We start from the raw sequence: 27352 nt of genomic DNA, 5'->3' as shown, positions 1-27352 counted from the left end.
TCATAAAGGCTCATTACTGTGTAGTTGTTCCACTGTGACAGGACTTTTCACACCAACCACAGCGTAACACCTTGGAGACTGCACTGGATCAAAGAGCTGCACCACCGCAGAGAATCCAATGTCCTCCTGACACACACACACACACACACACACACACACGCACACGCACACGCACACGCACACACAAATATTAAAGGTACAGTTATGGTTACATTCACAATATCATGGCATATGTCTTCATGATAAAATAAGCATGTCACTCAGTACTCTATGGGTATAATTCGCAGTGTATCATACAGTATGTGGCGGCTACCAATTATAGCAGAGATAGCAGCACAGTACTTTGTCCTTGGCTGCCAAATATAAAAAACAAATAGTCTGCTCTATAATAGCCCAGCTCTGAGAGGGAAAGCAGAAGTGGTTGGTATTTAATGGCCTTGGTCATAAAGGCTTCCTCTAGGCTAGGGTTAAACGTGCAGGCTATCTCTATTACAGACACTTCTCTGGACTCCTCATCAACCACAAAACGTCCAATTTACAATTTAGGCATTTAGCAGACACTCTTAAACCAGAGCAATTTACAGTAAGCAAGGACAACACAAAGTAATACATCAAATGCATAAAAATAGTCATCAAGGATCATAGGTAAACCAATCAGCAGCAGATCGGAGAATGGGGAGACATTAGGGATGGGACGATAAGCGATATTATCGTTTATCGGAGATTTAATTTATCGTGATATCTTCCTCCGTCATGCTCTGGGATCAATTCACCTTTTATTTTCCGAGCTGCATATCCGGTACCGCTTAAACCCTCTATAATTGGTAAAAGGTACTTATAATATACGTACTTGATACAGTCTTTTTTTTTCACTCTCTATCAAATGTATTTGCCAAAAAATAGCCGATCTACAAGCTCACAATGCGTCGCAACGCAACATGTTGTGAGCTTGTAAATGCGACGCGTTGTGAGCTGGTAGATCTGCAATTTTTTGGCAAATGTTCGGCCCCAGAATAATGGATTTTGATTATCGCGATAATATTGTAAATCGCGATTTCTTTTGTCACAATAATCGTGATATGAAATTTTCATATCGTCCCATCCCTAGGAGACATGTGAACATTTTGGCTGGTCGAAGACCAAGCGTGCTGCGGCATTCTGGATCAATTGGAGAGGCTTAAGTGCACATGCCGGGAGGCCAGTAATAACTAAGGAAGAGAGTTGCAGAAGTCAAGTTTTGATATGACTGATGATGTCTGGATAAAGAGCTGGGCTGACTCCTGGATGAGGAAGGGTCTGATCCTTCGAATGTTATAGAGTGTAAACCTACAGGATCGACATCTGGTGTATTAGCTGTCAAAGATGTCTGACACACACACACACACACACACACACACACACACACACGCACACGCACACGCACACGCACACACACGCTTGGTCTTCAGTGGTGGTGCGGTGATGCCCTCTTTATATGGTTATAATTGTTTTATAACGTCCTCAACACATGTGTATGTGTGGACACAGAATCATCGTTTAGACCAGAGCAGGGGACTTCAACACCGGTTCCGGGACCCCTAGGGGCTCCTCTGAGTTACTACAGGGGGGGCCGCCAAATCTTTGTGTGACAGGTCTTTTTAAAATGGACCATTTGAACCCTAGCATCCCTATTCGGAAGGGAACATTAGCCGAATATAGCAGCTCTACAAGCTCAGATCTACAAGCATGCCGTCAAACAAGTAAATGAAGCTATCTATGAAATCTATGAAAAGGTTTAATCTGCAACACAATTGTATACAACATGTAGTGGGGGTCCCTGCTTCATCTCTGTCTCAGCTAGGGGGTCCTTGGTCGGAAACATGTTGAACACCCCTGGCCTATACTGTAAACTTATAACACACACACCTCCTCTTCCCACACGAGGGACGTCTCAAAAGGCTTACCAATAACATGACGTGCGTTTCATATCCTTATTAAGGAAGTCCATTTCACATACTGTACAATCACATGTAATCAAGAACATCAAAGCTAACAGCTCTCACACATCTCACCATCGCAATTATTACTCAGCCTACAGATTAGCTTGTTATGTTTGGCCTGTTGCAGCTAGCGTAGCGTGTTCAATTCCTTGTCAACGTTAGCTTCACCGACATCAACACTCAAGATGGTCTGACTGAGTAATAAAACCAATGTGGTGCTTCACTGAGCCCCCCCCCTCCCTCCCCCCGCTCCCACTGGGACTTCACCCCTTGCTCACACATTCGTCATCGAGAGAAACCGCTTTCAAATTCCCTTCAACGCTCTGTACAAGCAAATCACTGAGAACATAAGTCAGTATGTACGTCCAGCGCCCTGCGTGCAAAGCTGCCTGACGGACAAACTCACCGTGACTTCAAACGTGGAACCGTTCTTCCAACAGTGTCCAAATCTAAACGTTCTAATAAACAGTGGTGTAGAATAGATGTACTTAAGTACACTTTTGAGGAGTTTTTACTTTACTGGAGTGGTTCCAGTTTTCAATACTTCTACTCCGCTATATCTGTAGTGGACACGATGCGTCACAATTGCAAGGCATTGTGAGCCCTGAATGGGGAGTCAAAAATAAACCGATGATTCCGGCGGTTTGACTCACATGGTTATGAAGCATCAACTGATGCTGAGAGAACACCGCCGATTTAATTCAATTTTTGCCAGGACAATTTATTTTTGGACCACAGTTCTTATGAGAGACGATTCTGAGATGACCCAATGTTATTTTCCATAGTAAAAACGTCTGTGACCCAGGAGATGAAGAAGTGTACTCTATACATGTCTTCCAAAGTGCACACACTATCTTTCTCCATCACGCAGTACCTGGACATGCCTGTGTGTGTGTACGAAGGCACACACTAATGAACACAATGAATGACTTGTCGTTTCACCTGCTCTTTCAGGTAGCAGAGGCGATCCAGAAGAATTAAACCTTCGATGCAGGGAGCCAGTCTCACCTTCAGCTGTACAAGAAGACATGGGACAGAACAACGACAGTATGTGCATAATGTTTATTTAAAACATAGTCGAATCCAGAGAAATGCATCCGTAAAGGGTACATTTTTACACTCTTGAGTTACATTAACATTTGTTGTGTGCATTCAGTCTCCTTTCACTGAATCTAGTTCCTGCATTATGTCAGTATAGTTGACTGTTTTGTAAATAAAGCCACCAACCAAAGGTAAGGACCTTTTAAAACCCACACTTTACCTACTGTAAAGCAAGACTGGTTAGTGTCTTCCTGGTAGGGAGTGGGTAGTGGGTGGTCTCCAAAAAAACATGTTGTACTTTCATTCCATTAAAGTGAAAGTGGTATTTTAACACCACAATTAGTGGTCTGAGATACTTTAGTTTCCTATTCACTCTGATGATCACTCCTGTATTCCTACACTGCTGGCTTTAATAATCTCGTCTAATGGTCTGCAATTAGACCGCATTAAACAGCTCGGTTTACGAAGCAGAGAAAGTAGTTTTACGCAAAGTAGAGCTCGTTACAAGTTATTGTAGCTGCTGCGTGAATCTAAACCCAGGTTAAGTGCAATTTAATAACTATTTCACCACATATAATGGCCTTTCTTCTTTTTCCCCTTTTTTTATTGGTGAGACATAGGTGGTACAGAGAAACAAGGGTTAATTATCATTGTCAACATATCACCATGATTTATTTTATTATTCTTTACTTTCATGAGACATAACAAAACACAGACAGCGACCACACACAAAAAAGAAGAAGAACAGAACATTCATAGCTTGTCTTTCACAGACAGCAGTAACATAACACTGGGAAAACTCACCATATTAAAAGCGTGCATCTCAGCCATTCTCGGTGTGAATCTGTCGTAGTAATCCTGAATGTCACCGTCACAAAGCTAGAGAGAGAGAGTGTTGATTTCGTTGACTAAAACTATGACGAAAAATGTGTCGACTGTTTTTTTTCACTGACGAAAACTACATAAAAACAAAATAAAAATTAAGCTGTGATGACTAAAACTAAGACTAAATATATTGACAATTTCGTCAACAAAATAAAAACTAGACTTATAGCGTGACGCGTTGTGAGCTTGTAGATCGGCTATTTTCAGCATGCAACCAAGTGTAAAATCAGTCATTACGATGCCATCAAGGCCTGCCAAAATACACTTTAGTTGACTAAATCAACTGTAGATTGAGTCAACTAAAATCTCATGATATTAAGTCGACTAAAATTAGACTAAAACTAAAACATTTCAGGAGACTAAATTCAAAATTTGATGTCAAAAACAACACTGGAGAGAGAGGGGAACATTGTAAGATACATGTACATACATAATATGTTTTTTAGCAGTAAAAACATTTAACACACATCAATTACAGCTCATCTCAGTGTTTCTAATCCAACACCAGCAGAGTAAATTCATCCTGGTTCATATATGTGGCTTTTCAGCACCAAGAGAAACTGTTTGACGATGCCTGTGATTGCATGAATGAACTGCATGGCAGTACTGGTCTACTGGAGCAACATTCTCCAGATACAATACTGTACTTTTCCTGCTATGTTTATGGAAGGTGCTGTTGAATACACAAAAAGAAACTGTTTGGTTCTGACCTTGGATCCATCTAGTTCCAGTCTGCGCAGAGCTCTCTTAACGTAGTCAACAAAACATGTGGCCTTGGAGTAGACGTTCCCCACTCGCTTCTCACTGTGGAGGTCACACACACACACACACACACACACACACACACACACACACACACACACACACACACACACACACACACACACACACACACACACACACACACACACACACACACACACACACACACACACACACACACACACACACACACACACGTGTCAAGTCAATACACACACATAAAGAGCAAAGTCTGAACACCTATTGTAGATATGGAGATCCCTGTGATGCCAGGGGAACAAATCCCTTTTATGCCCATATATGGAGATCCCTGATGTCCACATCCCTGATGTCCACATCACTGTGGCACGACCTCGCCTTTTAGGGTGAGGTCACTTGTCGCCCAGAGGTATCTTACTAGTAGATACACACTCACTCACTCACACACACACGCCACCCCATGCCTTGAATGTGGCCTCGCTACTTTTTAGTTTGTTTTAAATTGGTGTCATGAGCCCAGCGATAGCGTTGTTGTTTATCATTTTTTAATGTTGTTTTTTTACGTTGCTGTTGGTTGTCAAGCCAGTTCCCACCTGGTTGCCCCGATCCATGCCAAACTTTGCAAACACACTCCTTGGCTGGCAAATCACAACCTCCGCCCCTGATTTCTCACATGGCCCTCTTCTAGCGCCACCGTCAGGCCAATATTTACAAAACACATTTTTGGACACTGCTCCTACAGATCACGCAAAGCGGTACACAGTATGTCTAGAGGCATGTCATCAACATGGATCTGTCCCGTTTCCCATATTCCCTCATGATTGGCTAAGATTGCCTTCTAAACTTTCTGTATGCGATGTGACGGTCGCTTATCTTCCGATTAGGGAGTCTTACTGGTGTTGCTACTCCAGACCATTTTGAATAGCTGCTGGCTTGCATAACGTCTCCAGACTAGGATTATTTATGTCTAAGATGTTACAGGTTTTTGGGTGTGTCGTATTCTCCAAAGAGGGTGATACGATCTCCCACCCTGCAATATATATAGCACATACTGTACATACTGTACACCCAGGCTTTTCTTCTTGGGCTCAAACTCTGGTTTGAATTTCCACAGATCGTTGAAATTCCGGTCCTTTTTTTTTTCACCATCAAATATGTGTACTGTAGCTCTCCATTATAGGCAAAGGCTGAATGAATGCCACCTGTGTCTTTCTATTAGAAACTGTGCAGCCAGCATTTGGCCTCTGTCTCTGTGTCAAACACTCTGATTTCATTGTGGTCTCTGTGCCCTTAGCCCCCAAATACAAACATCTTTGTCCCGATAATAGTGGCAGAGTGAACCGATGAAGCAACAGGTACTGGACAACTGGAGTGCCTCTGGTGTTAATTAAAGACCAGACCATTGTGATCATGGTGTCCAACTTGTAGATGTCACAGCATAAAGTCAGACATGTGTAACATCCATGGATATCCATCCAGTACACGACCTTCCTCCCTATGAGGGGTCATGCTTCACCTCTGGAACAACGGTCCCAGACATCGTGGGCTTGAACCATCTTTGAGGTGTTGACATGAAACCCACAAAGCAGATGTAGCTGATATCTTCAATCAGCCCAGCTGTGAGGCCATAGCGTGTCGTGCAAATTGATCACGAGCGCCAACCCCAGCCCAGGCAGGCTCTGGAAAACCCCCCACACCCACTAAACAGTTTACTACAGTCTTATTCACCAATGTTGCTGACTAGTTTTCAGACTGTGGACTGGCTAAAAGTTGCTAAATTATGTGTTCAATTCTGGTTCAATTTTAAATGATCTAACAATAACTTGCGTATCGGTTGATCCTGAGTACCGATCCGAAAACAGATAATAATAAAAATAAAAAATCTCAAAAGTGGTTCTCAAAGTGGGGTCCAGGGACAGGGGGGGGGGCTTGCATGTCTGTAACTCTTAGAGTGTACACATGGAACGAATGTACCCATAGTTCCATTTGTACACTCTCAGAGTTTGGGGGTCCTTGAAATGTAAAATTTTGAAAACCACTGATCTAGGAATAAATACAAATTAAAAAAAATATATAAAACAGAAGCTTTCAAAACTGAAGCATTCAAAATAATAAATAATTGATTAATGTAAATGATCATCTTCATGTGATAAATTATGTGGTATCGGATTGGCATAGATGGGAATACTCACCGATACCAGCATTTTAGGCAGTATCGGCAGCTTTTCCTATACTGATATAGGAAACAACTCTAAAAGAAATAGCAGATCTACAAGCTCGCAGCAATAGTTAAAGCATAAAATAATGATACACAATAATGTGTACCCGTTCTAAATGGGTTAAATAATCAAAATAATCCCCAAATACCTTTTATATCCCCCATAATGGTCCCTTAGAATAACATGAAGAACTGCCCTGTAGAACAAAGACTCCATCTGAATCTGTTGAAAAATAATAAAAATGTATCAATTGTTAAACACATTTAAATTACATTCTAGAAATACATTATTACCTTGTTATCAAGGGATGCAGTCGTTGTAACTATCAATCTAGCCCATGATTGCATGAATATTTATAAACATTCCATGACTAATGGTCACTGGTTTCACGTATCAGCGTTGGCTTGGAGCCCTGTACGAGGCCAGCTACATTTCAAATAAATACGCTTTAGTCGATCAGAGCCTAGGAGAAATTAATGGACAGTTTATATTTGTATATGTGTATATATGTGGACAGTGTATATACTGTACTATAACAAATCTATAGTGTATTACAGTAAATCTAAGATGAAGATGTGGGAGAGAGCTTGAGAGATGGTGAACGCCCATGTCGGTTTTCTGCATGATGTAATTTGATGGGTGTGTATTAATAATGATCTCTAGAGACACACTGAGCTGCTATAACATTATTTGTTTGGTGCTGAAATAGAAAATAAATTATTCCACTTTCTCATAACGACGATGATCATTATGTGCTAACAAAGGGGTTCTACAGCGCGCCTCAGCCTACACGGCTAGTCTGGTGCATCACAGGAGCAGGGACAGATGTATGCAGTAGAGAGAGAGACAGTGGAGCAGCTCAGACGGTTCTAGCCTTTTATTCAGGTGCCAGTATAACAGGATTGACTAACGTTTCGATGCTAGTGCATCTTCGTCAGAGTCATGACTCTGACGAAGATGCACTAGCATCGAAACGTTAGTCAATCCGTCTGATCATTATGTGCTGTATGCATATAATCGATGATGGGCACATGAATGCATGCATAACATGTACTCACCCCTTGGCCAACTGAAACTCTCTCCAAAGCCTGTGTTTTCAGTAAAAGGGCAAAGAAAGAATTTACCAACACACAAACAACCAAGAATAATCGAGTACTTTTTATTATCTAGAAAATATTGACTGCAGTAGGTACATTATGCCTATAAAATAATCAGCTTATTACAGTTGATTGATGCTGTGCTATTCGACGAATAAATAAGACTATTGATTGTGAATTCATTGGAGGCCTATTTTATAGTTATTTCCATAGCATTCAACGATGCACTGAGACCTTGTTCTAAGTAGAATCAGCTGATGTGTACGTTCTCACCAAGCATGCTGACATCCTGGCATTTCTGCCACAGAACCAGGACTGGTCTCTGAGGTACTGACTCATCGGGAAGCCACACACACTGCTGACACCATCTGATGAGGATATAACAACACACACACACACACACACACACACGCACACACGCACGCACACACGCACGCACACACGCAGAGTCGCAGACACATTGGATGTTAGTTTATGACTGGAAAGAACATAGTGTGAAAGACAAATATATCAGATCTTTTCCCAATGAAACAATGTTTAGACTTAGATAAGGAATCAGCTGTTCATTCGTTCATATACTAAGGCATCATTTAATCAATCAACTGTAGACCTCCTTGCCTGGTGGTGCCAGCCTCTGGTGTTGAGTGCAGTCTGGTTTATTAACTCATTCTGTGCCAGATGCCAAAATGGCTCCAAGGTAGCTGTGCCGAGATTTTGTATGTTTTTCTTTACTATGCAATGAAAAAAAAAAGATTTTTTTTAAATAATTTTTGGACAAATGGTTCCAGAGATAGAGCTGTTTGAATGAAAAAAAGTGTCCATCCACTAGAATGGACACACATGAACACACATTTTCTCAATCAGCTAAACGAGGGAGCGAACACACAAACAGAGAAAAGCATCTCTCTGATCTCAGGTCATTTTGACATCTTTAGAAAAAAAAGAAAAAAAATGATTTTTTTTTTTTATATGTAAAAAACACAAAAACCGTCATAAGCCGTCATTGGCACACAGGGCTATTGGAAAAAAACCGTCATAAGCAGTCATTGGCACAGAATGAGTTAACCAGGCAACAGCAGACAAGAACAAAGAAAATAAAGGATCTTTGTAAGAGAATTGATACAAAAAAAAAGAGTGTTCAGTCATTTGCTACTGTATTTAAAAGAGGATAATAGAAAACACAGTATTGTTAAAAAAAGAAGAAAAAAATACTGGATTTGTTTAACATAAATAAAATAAAACAAAATCTGCAATTTGTCTGGAAAATGTATTTTTGTTTAAAAATTATGAAAAATCATATCATGAACAGAGTATCGTGATTCAAATCGTATCGCGAGTGAATAGTTACATGCCTGGTGCCCAGCAAAATGGAGAACAGTTGAACCACTTTAACCCTGTTGTGTACCACTTTAAATCGAAAACTGAGTTATTTTCCAGGTCCTAGACATGAGAATATTTGAGAACCACCGGTTAGTTTACAGCAGGGTTCCCCAATTAGTTTTCCCCAAGGGCCGAATCATGTCTAGGGTACCAAGCCGAGGGCCACAACATTGCAGGGGACGACGGTGGCGTTCCCACTACTCCAGCGACAGTTCAGATATCGTCGCTGTCGGGTGAAAATCTTGTATGTCCAAAACCGTTCGTTTTGCATTTATCATTTAAAAAATGATTTAAACTAGTGAAAACAGCCGATCTACAAGCACACAACGCCTCGCACCGCGAGGCGTTGTGTGCTTGTAGATCTGCTGTTTTCACTACTTTTGTGAGACGGCCTTGAATGATGAAGCAGGGCTTTACTTTGCGAAAGAACGTACACATTTGGAGATACGAGGTTTCCACCTGCCAACGACGATATACTAGTGTTGTTGCTAATCTTATTATTATTATTATTATTATTATGTCCATTATTACTGGGGTTGGTGTGGGCCAGACAGTAGCCCCCTTCGGCTATTGGGGAACCCTGGTTTACAGTATTATGAAGAGGTGTTTACACACTGCTAGGGTGCATGACGTCTGCAGTGGCCAAAGCACAACACTGACCTGCCCACTTCCTCTCTGCTCATAAAGACAAGATGTTTCTAATAATGCCAAACACATGTCAAGTCCCAAACATGGTGTCAGGGACGTGCTGGGCCCCTGATTCAGACCGGGAAAAAGAGTTGGAGAGGCCCTCATTGCGCGCTATAGAGGGAGATCTCTCTCTATAGCGCTGCTGTTACTCAAAGATTTGCCATTTCAGATCATGACAAGTGACAAGCCAGTGGGCCAATTACTGTACATGAGTTATATTTTGTCGTTGTCGGGTGGAAACCTTGTATGTCCAAAACCGTTTGTTTTGTATTTATCATTTTAAAAACTAGAAGCTCGGCCGCCCGGCCGAGCGTCTAGTCGGCGCCCTGGCCAACTCGGGAACAATGTAAATAGGGGATGAATGCCCCGCCCTTTAATGCAAACCCCATTATACCTGTTGTCATAGGATCTGTTTTGACCATCTGTTTGCGTGTGTCCATTTATGCCCATATATGGGGATATCTATCTGTCTACGTCCATTTTATGTCCATATATGGAGATCTCTGTAGGACCCGTTTTGACCATCTGTTTGCCTGTGTCCATTTATGCCCATATATGGAGTTATCTGTCTGTCTGCGTCCATTTTATGCCCATGTATGGAGATCTCTGTAGGACCTGTATTGACCATCTGTTTGCCTGTGTCCATTTATGCTCATATATGGAGATATCTGTATCTGTCTGTCTGCATCCATTTCATGCCCATATATGGAGATCTCTGTATCTGTTTGTCTGTGTCCCTTTATGCCCATTATGGAGATCTCTGTATCTGTCTGTGCCTCCGACTGTGTTCCAGACACAGTGCTGGTTCCCCCTTTAATGCAAACCCCATTATACCTGTTGTCATAGGACCCGTTTTGACCATCTGTTTGCCTGTGTCCATTTATGCCCATTATGGAGATCTCCGAGGCCGGGCACTGCACTACCTGCTGCGGCGGGGAACGCGCGTGCCAAATTTGAAATAGGGAATGAATGCCCCACCCTTTAATGCAAACCCCATTATACCTGTTGTCATAAGAGCCGTTTTGACCATTATGTTTGCCTGTGTCCTTTTATGCCCATATAGGAACATCAGAATACGTAACCATGGCATTTTTTGTTGACTCATGTGGCGTACATGATCTCAGAGCCTTTTATGATGTGATGTCACAATGAGTCAGCGCTTGCGCCGATTTCCTCCGGAACAGCCTGATGTCAACAATCAGCCCGCATAAGGAGATTCCGAAAGTTTCGCGCCGGTTAGGGAAAACCGTGCGTCGGGTCGGGTCGAGGCCCGGCACTGCACTCCGTGCCACGGCGGGGAACGCGCGTGCCGAATCTGAAGCCGGTGGGACGAACGGTTCTCGAGATACGCGGATTACAGACAGACACGCAGACACGCACGCAGCCACGCACGCAGAGACTTCTCGCATTTATAGATAGATGATTTAAACTAGTGAAAACAGCCGATCTACAAGCACACAACGCCTTGCGGGTGCGAGGCGTTGTGTGCTTGTAGATCGGCTGTTTTCACTACTTTTGACTACTGATGAAGCAGAGCTTTGCTTTGCGAAGAAATTTATACATTTGAAACTTGGAGATACGAGGTTTCTGCCCGACAGTGACGATTACTTTGTTGGCCGCCCAGCCCCCAAAATGGAACGAAGGCCGACATTTTATTTTTTCCTAATGGCCGGCCTGGACCGGCCGGTAATGAACCGGCCGTTTGGGAGTTGTCCCGCTTTTCCCAATGGCCAGCACGTCCCTGCATGGTGTCTAGGAGAGGCGGTGGCTCTTTTATGAGCTGAAACTCTGTGCTGTCACTGTTGCTAACTGAAAGTCCATAAACAGCAAAAAAGGCTCGCACACTGAAAGATGAAGGCTCTTTAGATGCAAAAACGACTCTTCTACCTACAAAAGAGCCCTTTAGTTGTTTATGGACTTCCATGCTGGCCTCTTATATATCTGTTTTCAGCCCTTATAGTAAGCCTTGAGTTTAGAGCAGGGGTCTTCAACGTTTTCAGGCCAAGGACCCCTTAGCTGAGGACCCCTGGTTTAGAGCACAAGTGAATGGTGTGAGACTGGATGGCAGATCCCAGGTCAGCAGATGGGTGTGATAAATGTCACATATACTGCAGAGAGTAACTTAATGTCACAAATGACATATACGTATGAACTATACCATCATTACTATGTATGTATTCTCCTCCTCATAATTCAACTTTTTTTCCCGAGCTCTTTCGGAGAGTTGTGGTTCCCATTTTAGGGCAAGGTAGTCGACCACAGGGGTTTTGGCCTGCCTCCCGGAATACTAAGCCAGAAGAGTGACGAGGAAAAAACGATGTGCATGTGTGAATCTGTTTGAATCTGTGCGTGTGTGTGTGTGTGTGTGTGTGTGTGTGTGTGTGTGTGTGTGTGTGTGTGTGTGTGTGTGTGTGTGTGTGTGTGTGTGTGTGTGTGTGTGTGTGTGTGTGTGTGTGTGTGTGTGTGTGTGTGGCTGTGCGCGAGTGTTTATCAAAGGGATACAAATTTGAAAGGACACAGTTTTGTTCTTTATTTTAAAGCTACAATCTCTAAGTTTTAGGTCTCTTTACAGTAATTGCAACAATGGCCAAATTACAGTAATGATGGCGGTTCACCGCATGATAGCGATATAAAGCTGCATTTTGGCAAACCCCACCCCGCCAGCGTGTGATTGGCTGAGGTCCCTTTGCGCCGTATTCGGACGCAGAAGCAGGCCCCTGGTCAATATTTACTATTCTGTCCCCCAGTATATGTAACTCGAACGGCGTTGAGTCGGCTCATGCGACCTTCTATGTACTATTTATGTTGTGTTAACATACCCTACCACAGTGGTTCTCAAACTTTTTCATGTCGAGGACCCGCAAATTGACACCTATTAGCCCGCAGACCCCCATTTGAAAAGATAAACGCCAGGGAGCCCCATAAGAGAAGATTTTTACGGCTCTAACAGTGATTCTCAGGCCCCCAGTTTGACATGCATTAGGTTACGGACCCCCATTTAATGGCATTTCTATCTCTGAGACCCCATTTATATCAAATGGAACATGTCCATTTGGTTCCATTTGTACACTCTCTGAGTTACATACCCATAAGGGTCCATTTGGTTCCCAACTATCATTTAGCTGGGGACCCCCTGGAACTCCCTCAAGGACCCCTGTGGGTCCCCGGACGCCACTTTGAGAACCAATGCTGCACCCTAGGAAGGTTTTAAAATAACATTTCATTCATTAAAACAAGTCCCAGACCGTAGCTTTAAAACGCTACCAGAACGAGGTGCATGCAAAGGGACCATTAGCTCTCCTAGAGTGCTTTCAATCAGCTGTCAATGATGTCATCATAACGCGCCCTTGGCTCCACCGCCGCAGGGCCCTGGCAGCATGAACAAACGCCACGGGTCAAAGGTCACTCTGCTAACTAGACAGCTGTGATGTCACTGGAGCGAGGAGTCCTTCTGAGTGAACAACAATGACCTGCTGTGCTGCAGTCTCACATCATGAAGACATGTGCTTCATACCTTGTTAAAACCCATTTAGAACGGGTACACATTATTGTGTATCATTATTTTATGCTTTAACTATTAAAAAATTACAGATATACAAGCTCACAGTGCGACACCAAGTGATCTGCTATTTTTGAAAAATCGTGAAAATTAGAATTTTGACCCGATTCTATAAGTGTCTTTTGAATTCTTCTAAGACTTTTTGAAAAACCTGTGTTTTGTCAGCAATCTGGCCAGCCATCGTCAAAGAAAAGGTCCTTTTCACTTAACCCATACAGTGCCCCGGGCCACAAGGTGCCGCTAGAGTGCCAGAAATATCTGTATAGGCCTTCGCTCTAGCTTCCGTCGACACTGCCCGTAGTGCCTTGTGATTTCACTCCAGCCACTGTTATGTATGACGAGAGGAGGAAGTTAGCTAACACTTAGCCATTAGCTTCTTTATTTTTTAGAAGCCCGATCTGAAGCTATTTTAGTCGCAAAAAAACGTTGTCTTTGGTCTGGGAACACAATTCAGAGAAAATGCTCTCTAAAGATGTGACTTTGTATTGGATTCGGCGGCGCGATGCGGCGGCGTTACCCGATTACGGGCCGTGGATGGCCGAGTCTCGGCCCCGGCCATGGATGGAAATTTAGACCGGGGCTTCGTTGAGGCCTCCGATTAATTAATTCATTTTATTAAATATCCCGGACTAGATCGGGATAGGCATCCCGGAATATGTCGCACCGCCGACAGTATAGATTGAGTTTTTTTTGGGGGGCTCTAAACTTTATTTTAAACCATTTTCAATGGAATAAATCGTCGGACCATCTAGCATCACTCGTTGGAAAGCGTAGGACGACCCAGGACCACCCACATCTCTACAAGCAGCTCAGGGTAAGTAAAATAGCAAAAAAATATTGTATTGGATTGAAATAAAGCCGAACTTGTTCGGGATAGGCACAAAAAGGGTTAAATGGAGCTCAGTTAGCCTGTTCTTGAGAGACTACTATGTCAGTGGCTCTCAAACCTTTTCATGTGAAGGACGCCCAAAATTATATGTATTTGGCCACAGACCTAGCCTGACACTCAGCCTGAATTGACATTTTGTTTCACTCCATTATTCAGTCTGAACTTGCTCTGATCTAAGGCAATTTCAAGGATGGGCGTTGCCAAAGAGGCAGCCTTCTGCGATTGGTTCGTAGTGTTGTTATGTGTGGCTGGCTAGTGGCTAGCCTGTTGCTTGCTAGTGCTACTTGCTAACCAAAGAAACAGGCAGAATAGGAGCACTACGAACTAGTAATCAAACACAACATAACATGCCTGCTACTGGTGTTTCATAGCGAGATCGATACGATCGCATTTTACCGCAATTTACCGCATTTTACCGCGACGCAATGCGCGGTACGGTACGGCGGCGGAGGCGCTGGTACTTGGAAACGCACATGAGTTCTGGGAAACCCCCACCCACGCTGATCACAAGACGCTGATTCACGACGCTGATTCGCTGTACGGATTTTCGAACGAGGAAGGCCTCTTCAATGAGAGGAATTCTAGACCCCTGAATCGCCAAAACAAAAATGTAAAGGGGTGTGGCTAGCTATTCAGGGTCTGGAACTAGGCTACCACGGACCCCTATCTCAAAATATTTAGTTCCAGGGACCCCCCAGAAGCAAAATTTGAGTTACAAATGTTCGCTCGCAGCGCAGCACTCAGTGCCGCGCTGTGAGCTTGTATATCTGCTATTTTTCACTGGTTAAAGCATTCAATAATTCTAGGCCTAAATGGGTTTTAAACAACAGAACCTGCAGTCACAGCATGAGGACATGTGCTTCATACCTTATAAAAACAACAGTAGTAGAACGCATACGGCGATCATAACAATCCTCGTTATCCTTCAAACTGAGATTTTCCGTGTTTTAAAGCTGAGACGTTCAGTGTGTGAAGAGCGATCGAGGACAGCATGGAAATCTCTGTGTAGAAACCCTAGTTTATTTAAACACATGAACCGTAGCATCCCTATTCTGGGGGGGGGACGTTTGGCGGAAATAGCCGATCTGCAAGCTCGCAAAAACATGGATATCTTGTTTTCTGTGAAGATATTTGGTGTAGGGAAAGGGGTGGGGGGAGTAATAAAGACCCCTGGGGTACTCTAGCCAACAAGGGCTTAAGTGGTATAGAAAGAAAAGAAAAGAAGTTCAGTTGAACCCAGATGAAATACATGCAGATCGCAGAATAACTCATTTTTCAATTCAATTTCACGGAAATAAAAAGGTCAAAAACATCTCATTCTCAAAGCCCTTTGACAGTCATCCTGAATCCATAAATGTGTTGTAACGACTCTAACAGCGTGGCTCATGCTTTAACTGGATCTCCAGCAGCACCAGTTGGCTGAGAACTTCACTCGCTGCCAGACAGATCGACCCCAAGACGGAACATTTGACTTGTTTACTGTACAATATGAATATACCAGTCTCTTTATGTGGGCCGGACGTTTGAGGGAGGAAAGCCAATGTTTCATTTCACAGACGTGTTGAGAACGGCTAAGTGGATGCTGCCAAGTGACAGAGTTATTGTCAACAACATTATAAAGACTGGTAAAGGAGGGTAGAGCTGGCTGCGCTTGAAGCTCCCTATGCAATAGAAACCATGTTCTGCACAGGGGGATGGGGGTGTGTGTGTGTATGTGCGCGTGTGTGTGCGTGCGTGCGTGTTAGGGATGGGACGATTTAAAAATGTCATATCACGACTATTTTGACAAAAGACATCGTGATTTACGATAGTATCGCGATAATCAAAGTCCATTATCCTGGGTCGGAACATTTGCCAAAAAAATAGCCGATCTACAAGCTCACAACGCGTCGCAATGTGACGCGTTGTGAGCTTGTAGATCGGCAAATTTTTGGCAAAGACATTTGATAGAGAGTCAAAAAAAGACTGTATCAAGTGCGTATATTATAAGTACCTTTTACCAATTATAGGGGGTTTAAGTGGTACCGGATATGCAGCTCGGCAAATAAAAGGAGAATTGATCCCAGTGCATGACGGAGGACGATATCACGATAAATTGAATCTCCATGATATGATTATCGTGAGTGTTCTTTATCACGATAAACGATAAAATTATCGTCCCATCCCTAGTGTGTGTGTGTGTGTGTGTGTGTGTGCACCTACCCTGCATGGGGGTGCTGGGGTCATACTGCTCAGTGAGGAGGTGGTAGCAGCACCCCACGCTGCAGACGGAGGCCAGCTCCTGTTTGGCCACAAACATCCTCAAGGTGCTTGGAGCCAGGTCTCCACACGTGTGCAGTCCAACCACCACCGCATCCTGTCCAGAGGGGAGGCGGGGTGTCACAAGGGGTAGGAAAGTGGGACTGAGTTACCAGGGCCTAAGGTGGAGGGGCCCTAGTAACTTTAGCTATTGAAAAATAGCAGATATACAAGCTCACAGCGTGCCGCGCTGCAAGCTTGTAGATCTGCTATTTTTCAATAGCTAAAGTCGTGAAAATGTGTGCAAATCTTTGAATATGTCTTTTTTAAGCGAACATTTGTAACTCAAATTTTGCTTCCGGGGTAGTCCCTGGAACTAAATATTTTGAGATGGGGGTCCGTGGCCAAATTCATATCATTTTGGGGGTCCTTCACATGAAAAGGTTTGAGCATCACTGACATGGAAACATGGGTTTCTTGCACACATTTTCACAATTTTTCAAAAATAGCAGATCGACAAGCTTGCAGCGCGGCACTCGGTGCCGCGCTGTGAGCTTGTATATCTGCTATTTTTCAATAGTTAACATTCATGGGGGGCCCACAGTGAATCCTTGTACCCAGGGCCCAGAATTTGGTGTGACGCCCCTGGGGGAGGGAGCGCATAATGATCGATGACAAACCTTATTGATGATGACCTACGCCGCAGATTCCACAATCAAACCGCAAAATAATCTAGTTCCAACCAAGAATGCAAAACATGTCCAGCCACCGCTGTAATTTCAGACACTGGTGGAATTCAGTGGTGGAAAGTGAACAAGTACATTTGCTCAAGTACTGTACTTACTCTGTACGCAGAGGCGTGGAGATTTCGGCATATTGAGTAGGGGGCATATATTATATATGTCATATATTGGCATATTGATGAGGGCGTATTCGACAGTCGTGGCATAGTAATAGATCCTGGCATTGTAAATGAGGGTACAGATAGGCCAAGGTTTGAGATCCCATAGGGTTAATTTAGTTACATTTTATTGATCGGAGATTCGTTTTTCTGAGAATTATACCACACTTTGGATGTGTGAATTTTTAACCATTTCAGCCTTATACATATTCCGGCTGTTTGAAAATAACCAATCCACAAGCTCAGTTGCTTTGTAACGCATTATTATTTTCAAAGGATTTTCATACGTTTATACATTTGAAAACTTGTGAAATGGGACTTTTACTTTTGGTACTTTAAGTTTAATGTTGATTTACTCAAGTAAAAATGTAATACAGGACCTATTCTACATTTTCCACCATTGGTGGAATTCTTAGGAGACAGACTGTTTCCACTGCACAAGTGTGCCATGCAGAAACCAGAACGCAAAAGTATGGTATGATTTTCCACCCTGTCTGCAGTTTAGTTACCGTTAGGTAAGCAACCAAAATATTTGTTAGCGGTGGCCCATTTTCACTGAGTGCTGACAGATTGAGGCTAACGCTGACGTCCACACAACAAGCAGGAGAGCCCTGCTCTGCATTCAGCACTGATTGTCTATTGCAATGGTCTTCAACAGGGGGTCCGGGACCCCTAGGGGGTCCTCAGAGTTACTACAGGGGGTCCTTCAAATCTGTGTGTGATAGAAACCTTTTTTCTCCTTTTTTTATATTAACCACTTGAACCATATTCGGAGAAACTGTTGCACTGTGATTTTACAGGGTTGACTTGCGAAGCCCTTTAGGACATAGGGTTATATACTAGTAAGACACCCTAAGGGCAAGGTCGCGCTGAAACAACAGAGACTGACACAATATGTCCATATATGGGCATTCCCAGATATGGGCTTAATATTGATGACATCAGGGATCTCCATATATGAACATAAAAGGGACAAGGACGGAATTCATTTTCAAGCGTGACCTGCATCGCGACAACTACACTGGTTATCATGGGACCGACACAATATGCTCATATATGGGCATTCCCAGATATGGGCTTAATTGCGACCGTAGGTCGCATTTACTATCAAAAGCTCCAGGGGCTGTCTGTCAGTCCGTCAGTCCGTCAGTCAGTCAGTCACACTTTTGCCCTGCTCATATCTCCACAACCGTTGCCCCGATCCATGCCAAAATTTCCACACAAACTCCTTGCCTGCCAAACTACAACCTCCAAGGATCCCCGGAGTTCCAGGGACCCCCAGGTCCCTGGGGGACCCCCAGGTGTAAAAACATTACCACATACACGTCACACTTTCCCCCTACTCATATCTCGGCCACCGTTGCCCCGATCCATGCCAAAATTTCCACACAAACTCCTTGCCTGCCAAACTACAACCTCCAAGGACCCCCGGAGTTCCAGGGACCCCCAGGTCCCTGGGGGACCCCCAGGTGTAAAAAAAATACCAAATGTGCAAAAATGACCAAATGACCACCCCCACGGGGCTGCTCACGGGGAACCAGGTTTTCATAGTAAAATACGTTTGTCAGTTGAAAATCTGCTCCTCTCGGCAGGCACCCCGGCGGTCTCCAGGACTACTTTGCCGCTCTCACCTCCAGTTCGCTGATGAGCTCCCGCAGCTCCGTGTGCGGCGTGACGTAGGACGTGAGCGGAGAGAAGCGAATGCCGTCTCTGTCGGGCCGGTTCTGAGCCTTCCTCTCCAGGTTCTCCCTCTTCCTCCTCTCCCTCTCCTCGGCGCTCAGCGCACCAGGGGGCACCCTGGGAGTAGGGATGGGACCGTATTGTCACTGTCGGGCAGAAACCTCGTATCTCCAAGTTTCAAATTTGTATGTTTTTTTGCAAAGTAAAGCCCTGTTTCACCATACAAGGCCGTCGCACAAAAGTAGTGAAAACAGCAGATCTACAAGCACACAACGCCGCGAGGCGTTGTGTGCTTGTAGATCGGCTGTTTTCACTAGTTTAAATCATGTTTTAAATGATCATTTCAAAACGAACGGTTTTGGACATACAAGGTTTCCACCCGACAACAATGATATGAAAATGACATCTCACGATTAGTGTGGCAAACATTATAGTGATTATAACGATATTATCGCGATAATCAAAATATACTTAAAACGTTAACTTTTGTTAACTATTTGAACCCCCGGCATCCTATTCTGGGGGAGCAAAAAGAGCAGATCTACAACTAAAAGCGCGTTGCGTTGCAATGCGTTGTGAGTTTGTAGATCTGCTATTTTTGATCATGAAATAAGAGCATACCAAATGCACTCTTTACAGGTCCGTTTTATCAAGTTTAGATGGTTTAAGTTGAACTGAATTTGCAGCTCAACAAAAGCTAATTCATCCTAGTGCAGTGTGTAATTCGCGCCGTACCCCTAGGGGTACGCGGGGGTACTGCAGAGGGTATGTGAGAAAAACTAGAAAATGGGAATCTGTTATGGTTAATGATAAAACATTGAGAGAGATGGTGTGAACCTGCTCATCTGTACATTAGTAAACAAAATTACATCAATATCTTTTATTGAATAGAAAGCAATGTTTATTTGCCATTATGCTGTTTTATTTTTAATGTAATTGTATTGGAACTGGACTTTTGTTGTAAATGTTGTTGCTGTAGTCAGTGGCTTCGGAAATCAGTGTTTAAGGCCCATTCCCACTGGGCCAGATAACAGATAAGAAAATCTCTCCAGATATTTTTCCATTCAAAGTGGATGGTAGATACCAGGGCAGGAATTTCATGGAGGCCATGAAGGCCATGGCCGCCGTTGCCCCTCCGTTTGGCCTTGTGCCCCTCAAACCAATGGCATGACCTGAGGCCACAGTGGCCTTAATGCCCCAACTGACTGTACTGCTTTCTCCTCTCTCTTTCTTGTCAATATGTAGACAGTAGACACTGGTGTCTCTTTCTTGTCATGTAGACACCAGTGTCTTTTGTTGAGGTTCTGAAATCCTAACTCCCCCAGAGTCCCCCAATCAAAGTCCAATCCAGTGACTTTGATTGGTGCAGGGGAGCATGGATCATTTTGTAAATACTATAATTTATCTATTTCAATGCAGATTAGGTTATCGTCCTTAACTCTTAAATTCAACAAATTCTTTCATTGGACTAAAATCTTGTTTTATTTGATGGCCTTCCTGCCCTGGCATTTGGCCTTTATGCCCTCCAAAAATTGACAACACCAAAGGCCAAGTGGCCTTGCCCCTAAAATGATGAAATTCCAGGCCTGGTAGATACAGATAAAAAAAACATTTGCCACAGATAAAAGTATCTTTGGCAAATATCTGTGGTAGATATTTTTTTTTATCTGTTATCTGGCCCAGTGGGAATGGGCCTTAAGGGGGTACTGCAGCCCAAAAAGATTGAGAACCACTGTCCTAGTGTATGACAAAGGACAATTTCACGATAAAGTAAAATAGATCTCCTCGATTTACCTGGGAGAGGTGACCTCGACTGCGTCTACGGACAGACCGCTTAGGAACAGGTCCTCTGTTTCTGTGCACGGTCCGCTGTGGTCTGCGTTCCCCTCGGGTGCAGGATGGACTCCTGATGAGGTCATCGGTGCTGATGATGCCACTTTGTGCTTCCCGTCCCCCTGTGATTAAGCCTGTCACAATTATTACGCCTCACCTAATCAATTACTTTTTGCATTATCATCATAATCGTTTCAATGTTGAAAAAAGTTTGAAATATTTTCAAACATTTTCAAAAATAGAGGAAATAGAAGATCTACAAGCTCACAACATGTCACTGTGTGTTGGAGATTGGCTATTTACAATGTTCTTTATTTTCAAGTTTAAAGTTTTCTTTGTATATTTAGGTTATATCATGCCTTGTACAACTTCAACGCCAAACAGATTATTATTATTATTTTTTAATTCATCATGTTCCGGTGTTCAACGACAAAAACACATTTCAATCATTCAATTATTATTGTGTGACATTATTAAACCTACCTGCGATGCCGTTTCCGCCTCGGCCGCATTTGGTTCCAGATTAAAGCTGTGCTCCGAGACGTCTGAAACGGCGTCCATCTCGTCACTTCCGTCACGTCCGACCGTCACTTCTGTCGCCGGCGCGTCATCCTGGCCCCAAACCGCCGTTGGGTTTCTGCGATTCGCAGCCGCCTTGCTGTGCTTCTGGTAGGCCCTGGAGAACCTCTTCAGCTTCCTGTTCCTCTCCTGGGCGCCGTGCGTGTTGGTGCTGGACGAGTCGATGCCGTAGACACGGAGGCCGTAATTCAGAGACAGGAAGGAGCACAGGTAACCCTTCCCAGAGCCCACGTCTATCACCTGCAGTGGTGGGAAAAGTACTCAAATGATTTACTTCTGTTGTGTGTCACTTTAGATTTGAACCACTTTAACCATTATTTTATGCTTTAACTATTAAAAGATAGCAGATATACAAGCTCACAGCTCGGCACCGAGTGCCACGCTGCGAGCTTGTAGATCTGCTATTTTTGAAAAATCTTGAACATCTGTGCAAGTCTTTGAATATTTTTAACGCAATTCTATTTCAATGTCAAGGACCCCCAAAATTACATGTATTTGGCCATGGACCCCCATCTCAAAATATGTTGTTCCAGGGACCACCCAGAAGCAAATATTTGTTTTATCTCACGACTGAAAGTTTTGCTAGGGTTCCCCACACATTTTTACCAATGAATTTTCAAAACATTTCCATAAGTATTTCACCCCATTCCCAGCCTTGTATCCCTGTGCAACATGTTCTTAACTCATTTAACGCTGATCCCGAGTATACTCGTGAAAAATACTCGAGTATTTAGAGTGCCGATCCCCAGTATACTCGCGTAAAATACTATATAAAGAGTAACGCCGGCACCCTTACCCTACGGTCCGTTGGAAAGGCACGATTGGACTCGCCGATTCATCATCATCATGGATCCACGTGCACAAAATAGTTATCCCTTAACATGGAGGCCGACGGTGGATCTCATCTTTAATGTCCATTTTCTCCAAACAACACTTTTAAAGCCAAGGATGGCATTAGATTCGCGCTGCAATAACGTAATAACAAAGGCAACGATCGGTCATTTTAGCAACGGCATTGGGTGACGATCGCTTCCGTTGAATGACGTCATGACGTCAAACCGGAAGTGTTTACGCTATGGACTTCTGGCCTTCAAAATAAGAGAATGGCAGCGTATGGAGCCTGCGAGAGGCACGCTGGACATTTAACCCGTTCATGTCTGGAGCACTAAATGGGTTAAATTGTAAATCTATTATTTTTGTCATGTGTCGTCCTGTATGTATTAGGCCACTCTCACGCAGCTTATGTTTTATATTTCACGTAATGTTAGACATGTTTTGGGAGATTTTTTTTTATAAACAAAACCAATAGCAAAAACAAAAACAAAAAAAAGGAAAGAAAAATAACGGATTGAGATAACGTTTTCCAAAACATTTGATTCATTCCAAACCTTTCCCAGGACTGGAATTTCATGACCGTGGGAACCCTGTTATAGAATTATGTTTGGGTATTATTGTAAACCTATGTTCTTGCTGCTACACAAAGCCAAACAGTTGAAAGTCACAGATTAAGGCTTTAAACCTTTGCTTTTATGAAATATCCGAGATACTTCTGAACGTGTATTCCATTCTGCTACTTTAACCAATTCAAATTTGAATATGGAATACAACACTCGTTGTATTGCTAAACGTTCTCTACCTGGTTGACCCCACAGCGGCGGGCCAGACAGGCCACCACCTCAGACATGGACTGGACCTCATGGGACTTCTTAGAGTTCATGAATTCATCCGGCTCCAGAACGGCACCTGGTCCAAGTCACACATAAAAGAAAAACTGTGTTAATACCGTACATCACCAAAGAATGCTCATTCGGCCCGGCTAAATAATTTGGGGACCCCCAGTTTGGGAACCACCCGTCTGAATTGTTTAATAAGCCTGTGTTTCTCAAACTTTCAAATGTCAAGGTCTCCCCTTAACTCTGACAGTGTACAAATGGAACCAAATGAACCCATTACAGTTACAGACTTGTAAGGGTCAATTTAGACCCCCCACAGTCCTTGGACTCCACTTTGTGAACTACTGGTTTAAGCCCTCCAAATATGTAGCCTGCCATTAGCGGACCTAGGATCTTGAATCTCATCATTGCTGTACTCTCAGATTCCTAAACTGTCTGAATTGTTGACGCCACACTCTGCTGAAGGTAAACACAAACATTACAGCCAGACATATACTGTAGAATACACATCCAAGCTCACCCATAAACACCAATACATTCAACTCAGGACATTACTGTCAGCTTGGCAAACCTCATGCAGTCCATTAAGTCTTAACATTTGTCATTAGTCTAAGCTACTTACTACCTAGTAGGAATATATCTAGCCTATAAATAGTATACAGTAGGTCAACTCCTTGAGAGTGTTTTATTGTGGGCTCGCCTGGAAGGCGAGCACACGTATGTTATCTTCATTATTTATTTATTTATTTATCTATCAGTCAGTCAGTCAGTATCTCCTCAAAACTTTGGCGCGATTCATCTCTTAAACGCTTACACCTTTCAACACCATTCAAATTTTTATGTGTTCAGCTTACTGAGGACACGTGTGCTTGTATTTTTGGTTTTGAAATGTTTTGTAGTATAAATATAAAAAATAAAAATGTTTAACTTTAAGCACCCAATGCATTTCCAATGGGTGTAGTGAATGGGGACAGAGTGGAGAGAAGGATAATAGACCCATGTTTATGTTAAGGCGCTGTGGCTGCAATATTCACACTTCAGATATGCTATTTATATCATTGCGTTCACACAGGTCTGCTCTCTGATTTGATCCAAATATCTAAGCTGTGTGATGTATATATTCTGAGTTAAAACTACAAATATCTCTAAATGTTCCTCTCCACTCTACTGATTGAAACAGCTGTGATTAAAGGCCTGTCTGTCATTGGCTGTTCTGTGGTGCTGCAAAGTAACCAAGTACATTTACTCAAGTCTATACAAGTACTTGTACCTACAGTACAATTTTGAGGTACTTTTACTCTACTTTCCATTTTTGTTACATATACTCTACTATAAATACAGCATTTGACAGCTTCAGTTACTTGTTACTTTGCAGATTTTATTATTAATAAAAAAACATAGATGGACCACTTAATACTGCTATGAAGTTGATCTACAATGTGCACGCACGCACGCACGCACGCACGCACGCACGCACGCACACACACACACACACACACACACACACACACACACACACACACACACACACACACACACACACACACACACACACACACACACACACACACACACACACACACACACAAACAACTGTTACTGTGTTACTGTGGAGACGTTTGCTTGTATTTGTCTTTGAGACATGTTTTGTAGTGTTTTAGAAATTTTACTTAAAAAGAATAAGGTTTTAGGATCCCGGGCAATGGGATTTACAGTATATATCCTAGAACCCGCAGGGACACTCAGCCGTATTAGTGGTTGTTGTTGGTTGTCAGGGAGATATCACAACCAATGCATTTTCAAATCAGATCCACAAACACAATAAAAGTCATGCTCCACTCCTCAGTCTGGAGTGGCCACATAGAAGAACGCCTTGGTTATAGACATAGTGGAGGACAGATGTGATCTGGGATTGTTAACCTACAGTATATGCACTCAATATACACCTCTAGAACACATAGAATATGTACAGTAAGGTTCAGTACAGTACAGTAAGGTTCAGTAGAGTACAGTAAAGTACAGAAAGGTACAGTACAGTAAGGTATAGTTGAGTACAGTACAGTAAGGTACAGTAAAGTACAAAACAATACAGTAGTAGAGTACAGTAAAGTACAGTAGAGTACAGTAAAGTACAATAAAGTACAGTAAGGTACAGTAGAGTACAGTGAAGTACAGTAGAGTACAGTAAAGTACAGTATAGTAAGGTACAGTAGAGTACAGTAAAGTACAGTAGAGTACAGTAAAGTACAATAAAGTACAGTAAGGTACAGTAGAGTACAGTGAAGTACAGTAGAGTACAGTAAAGTACAGTATAGTAAGGTACAGTAGAGTACAGTACAGTAAGGTACAGTACGGTACAGTAGAGTACAGTATAGTATAGTACAGTAAGGTACAGTACAGTAAGGTACAGTAAAGTACAGTACAGTAAGGTACAGTAGAGTACAGTAAAGTACAGTACAGTAGAGTACAGTAAAGTACAGTAAGTTACAGTAGAGTACAGTAATTTACAGTGAGGTACAGTAGAGTACAGTAAAGTACAGTAAGTTACAGTAAAGTACAGTAAGTTACAGTACAGTACAGTAAGGTGCAGTACAGTATAGTAAGGTACAGTACAATACTGTATGGTACTGTACCTTACAGTACCTTAAAGTATGCTATTTGTTGGGTTGGAAGCGAGCCCACACTGTTTCGAAGGAACAGTATTTCTAGTTTAGTGTATTTATTTTACTTTTATGATGGTGTAATCATGTTTTTTTCACAAAAAAAGGTCCACTGTTTGTTTATGTGTTTTGTGTAAACTGGATATTCTATTGTCAGTTTCATGATGGATATTATGCTGCATAATAATGATTGATGGTGTCATGGATGCCATATCTGAGTCGCTGGTCAGCTCACTCCGCGCAACATGTATATGTAGGTCCTTGTGTTTGTACTTCATTGTCTAATGAAGAGCCGGTAGGCTTGACAAGTCACATCCAATGAACTTTATGATGAACCAGTGTGCAGAATTTATTCTTTCACCTGGCTTTTAGTGAGTTGATTTGCGTGCTTAATTGTTTGTTTCAGTCCCATTAGTCTTACCTTCCTCTACAGTCTGTGAGACTGTGTTGGTGGCTCTGAGGGTGTGCAGTAGGCCATCTCTGCTCATGCAGACTCCAAGGCCGGGCAGAGAAAGAGACGTGGCTGCTTTGAGAAGCTCCTGGACATCAACCAGCCGCTTTGTAGCATGGCAGAACCCATAGGTAGTGTTGGACACCTCTGTTGCATGAAAATATACTTAAAGTACCAAAACAAAAAGACTCTCATAACAGCTATATTAAATTAATAATAAGTGCACAACACGCACACACGCACGCACGCACGCACACACACACACACACACACACACACACACACACACACACACACACACACACACACACACACACACACACACACACACACACACACACACACACACACACACTTTTTATAGGGCTAATTGTTGCTGAGTATCTTCTAAATTTCCCTCACTGTCTCATTGGTATGATGATATATATTTGTATTAATCTGGATCTGGATCTGCAATGTAGTCAAATTAGATTAAAGTGTAAAGTAGCCAAATGACAATCCTCAGATGAAGTAGAAAAGTATAATTCAAAATAGCCTGCCCCTGACTGTCTTGGGCTACCTGAGTAAATGCACTAGAATCGAGCTTAGGACTCACCGTTTGTGTTGTGTTCTGGCGCCCCCACGTGGCCACCCTCGGAGGCGACGGCTGACAGCACCTCCTCTGGCCGCACAGACATGAACTGACTCCACACGTCGTGGGTGTAGAACTCAACCGTGTGCGCGTTGGCGACACCTAGCGTCGCAGACAGGAACTGCTTCACTTCGTCTATTAGTCGCTGAATCTCAGCCAGGCCACGAGGAGGAGATTCCATGTTAGTTTCTATGTTTAAAAACAAAAACCTAAAGGACGTGTGAAG

The 27352-nt window shown here is 43.0% G+C and overlaps 1 protein-coding gene across 1 annotated transcript; it reads right to left on the bottom strand.

Moving 5' to 3' along the window:
• On the bottom strand, window positions 1-27307 carry mettl25 (methyltransferase like 25; the record flags this gene model as incomplete). The annotated part of the gene is made up of 14 exons (XM_080754337.1): window positions 1-126; window positions 2922-2993; window positions 3825-3899; window positions 4616-4709; window positions 7014-7087; window positions 7924-7953; window positions 8236-8330; window positions 16683-16836; window positions 19251-19416; window positions 21094-21254; window positions 21616-21951; window positions 23348-23454; window positions 26466-26642; window positions 27091-27307. The coding sequence occupies 14 exons, from the start codon at window positions 27305-27307 to the stop codon at window positions 1-3; spliced, it is 1884 nt and encodes a 627-aa protein (XP_080610463.1).
• Between the last annotated feature and the right edge of the window lie 45 nt (window positions 27308-27352).

This window comes from Nannobrachium achirus (assembly GCF_963921795.1).
Source record: "Nannobrachium achirus genome assembly, chromosome: 23".
NCBI classification, from domain to species: Eukaryota; Metazoa; Chordata; class Actinopteri; order Myctophiformes; family Myctophidae; genus Nannobrachium; species Nannobrachium achirus.
The sequence above is the reverse complement of the archived record's forward strand: the minus strand, read 5'-3'. Positions and strand labels throughout refer to the sequence as shown.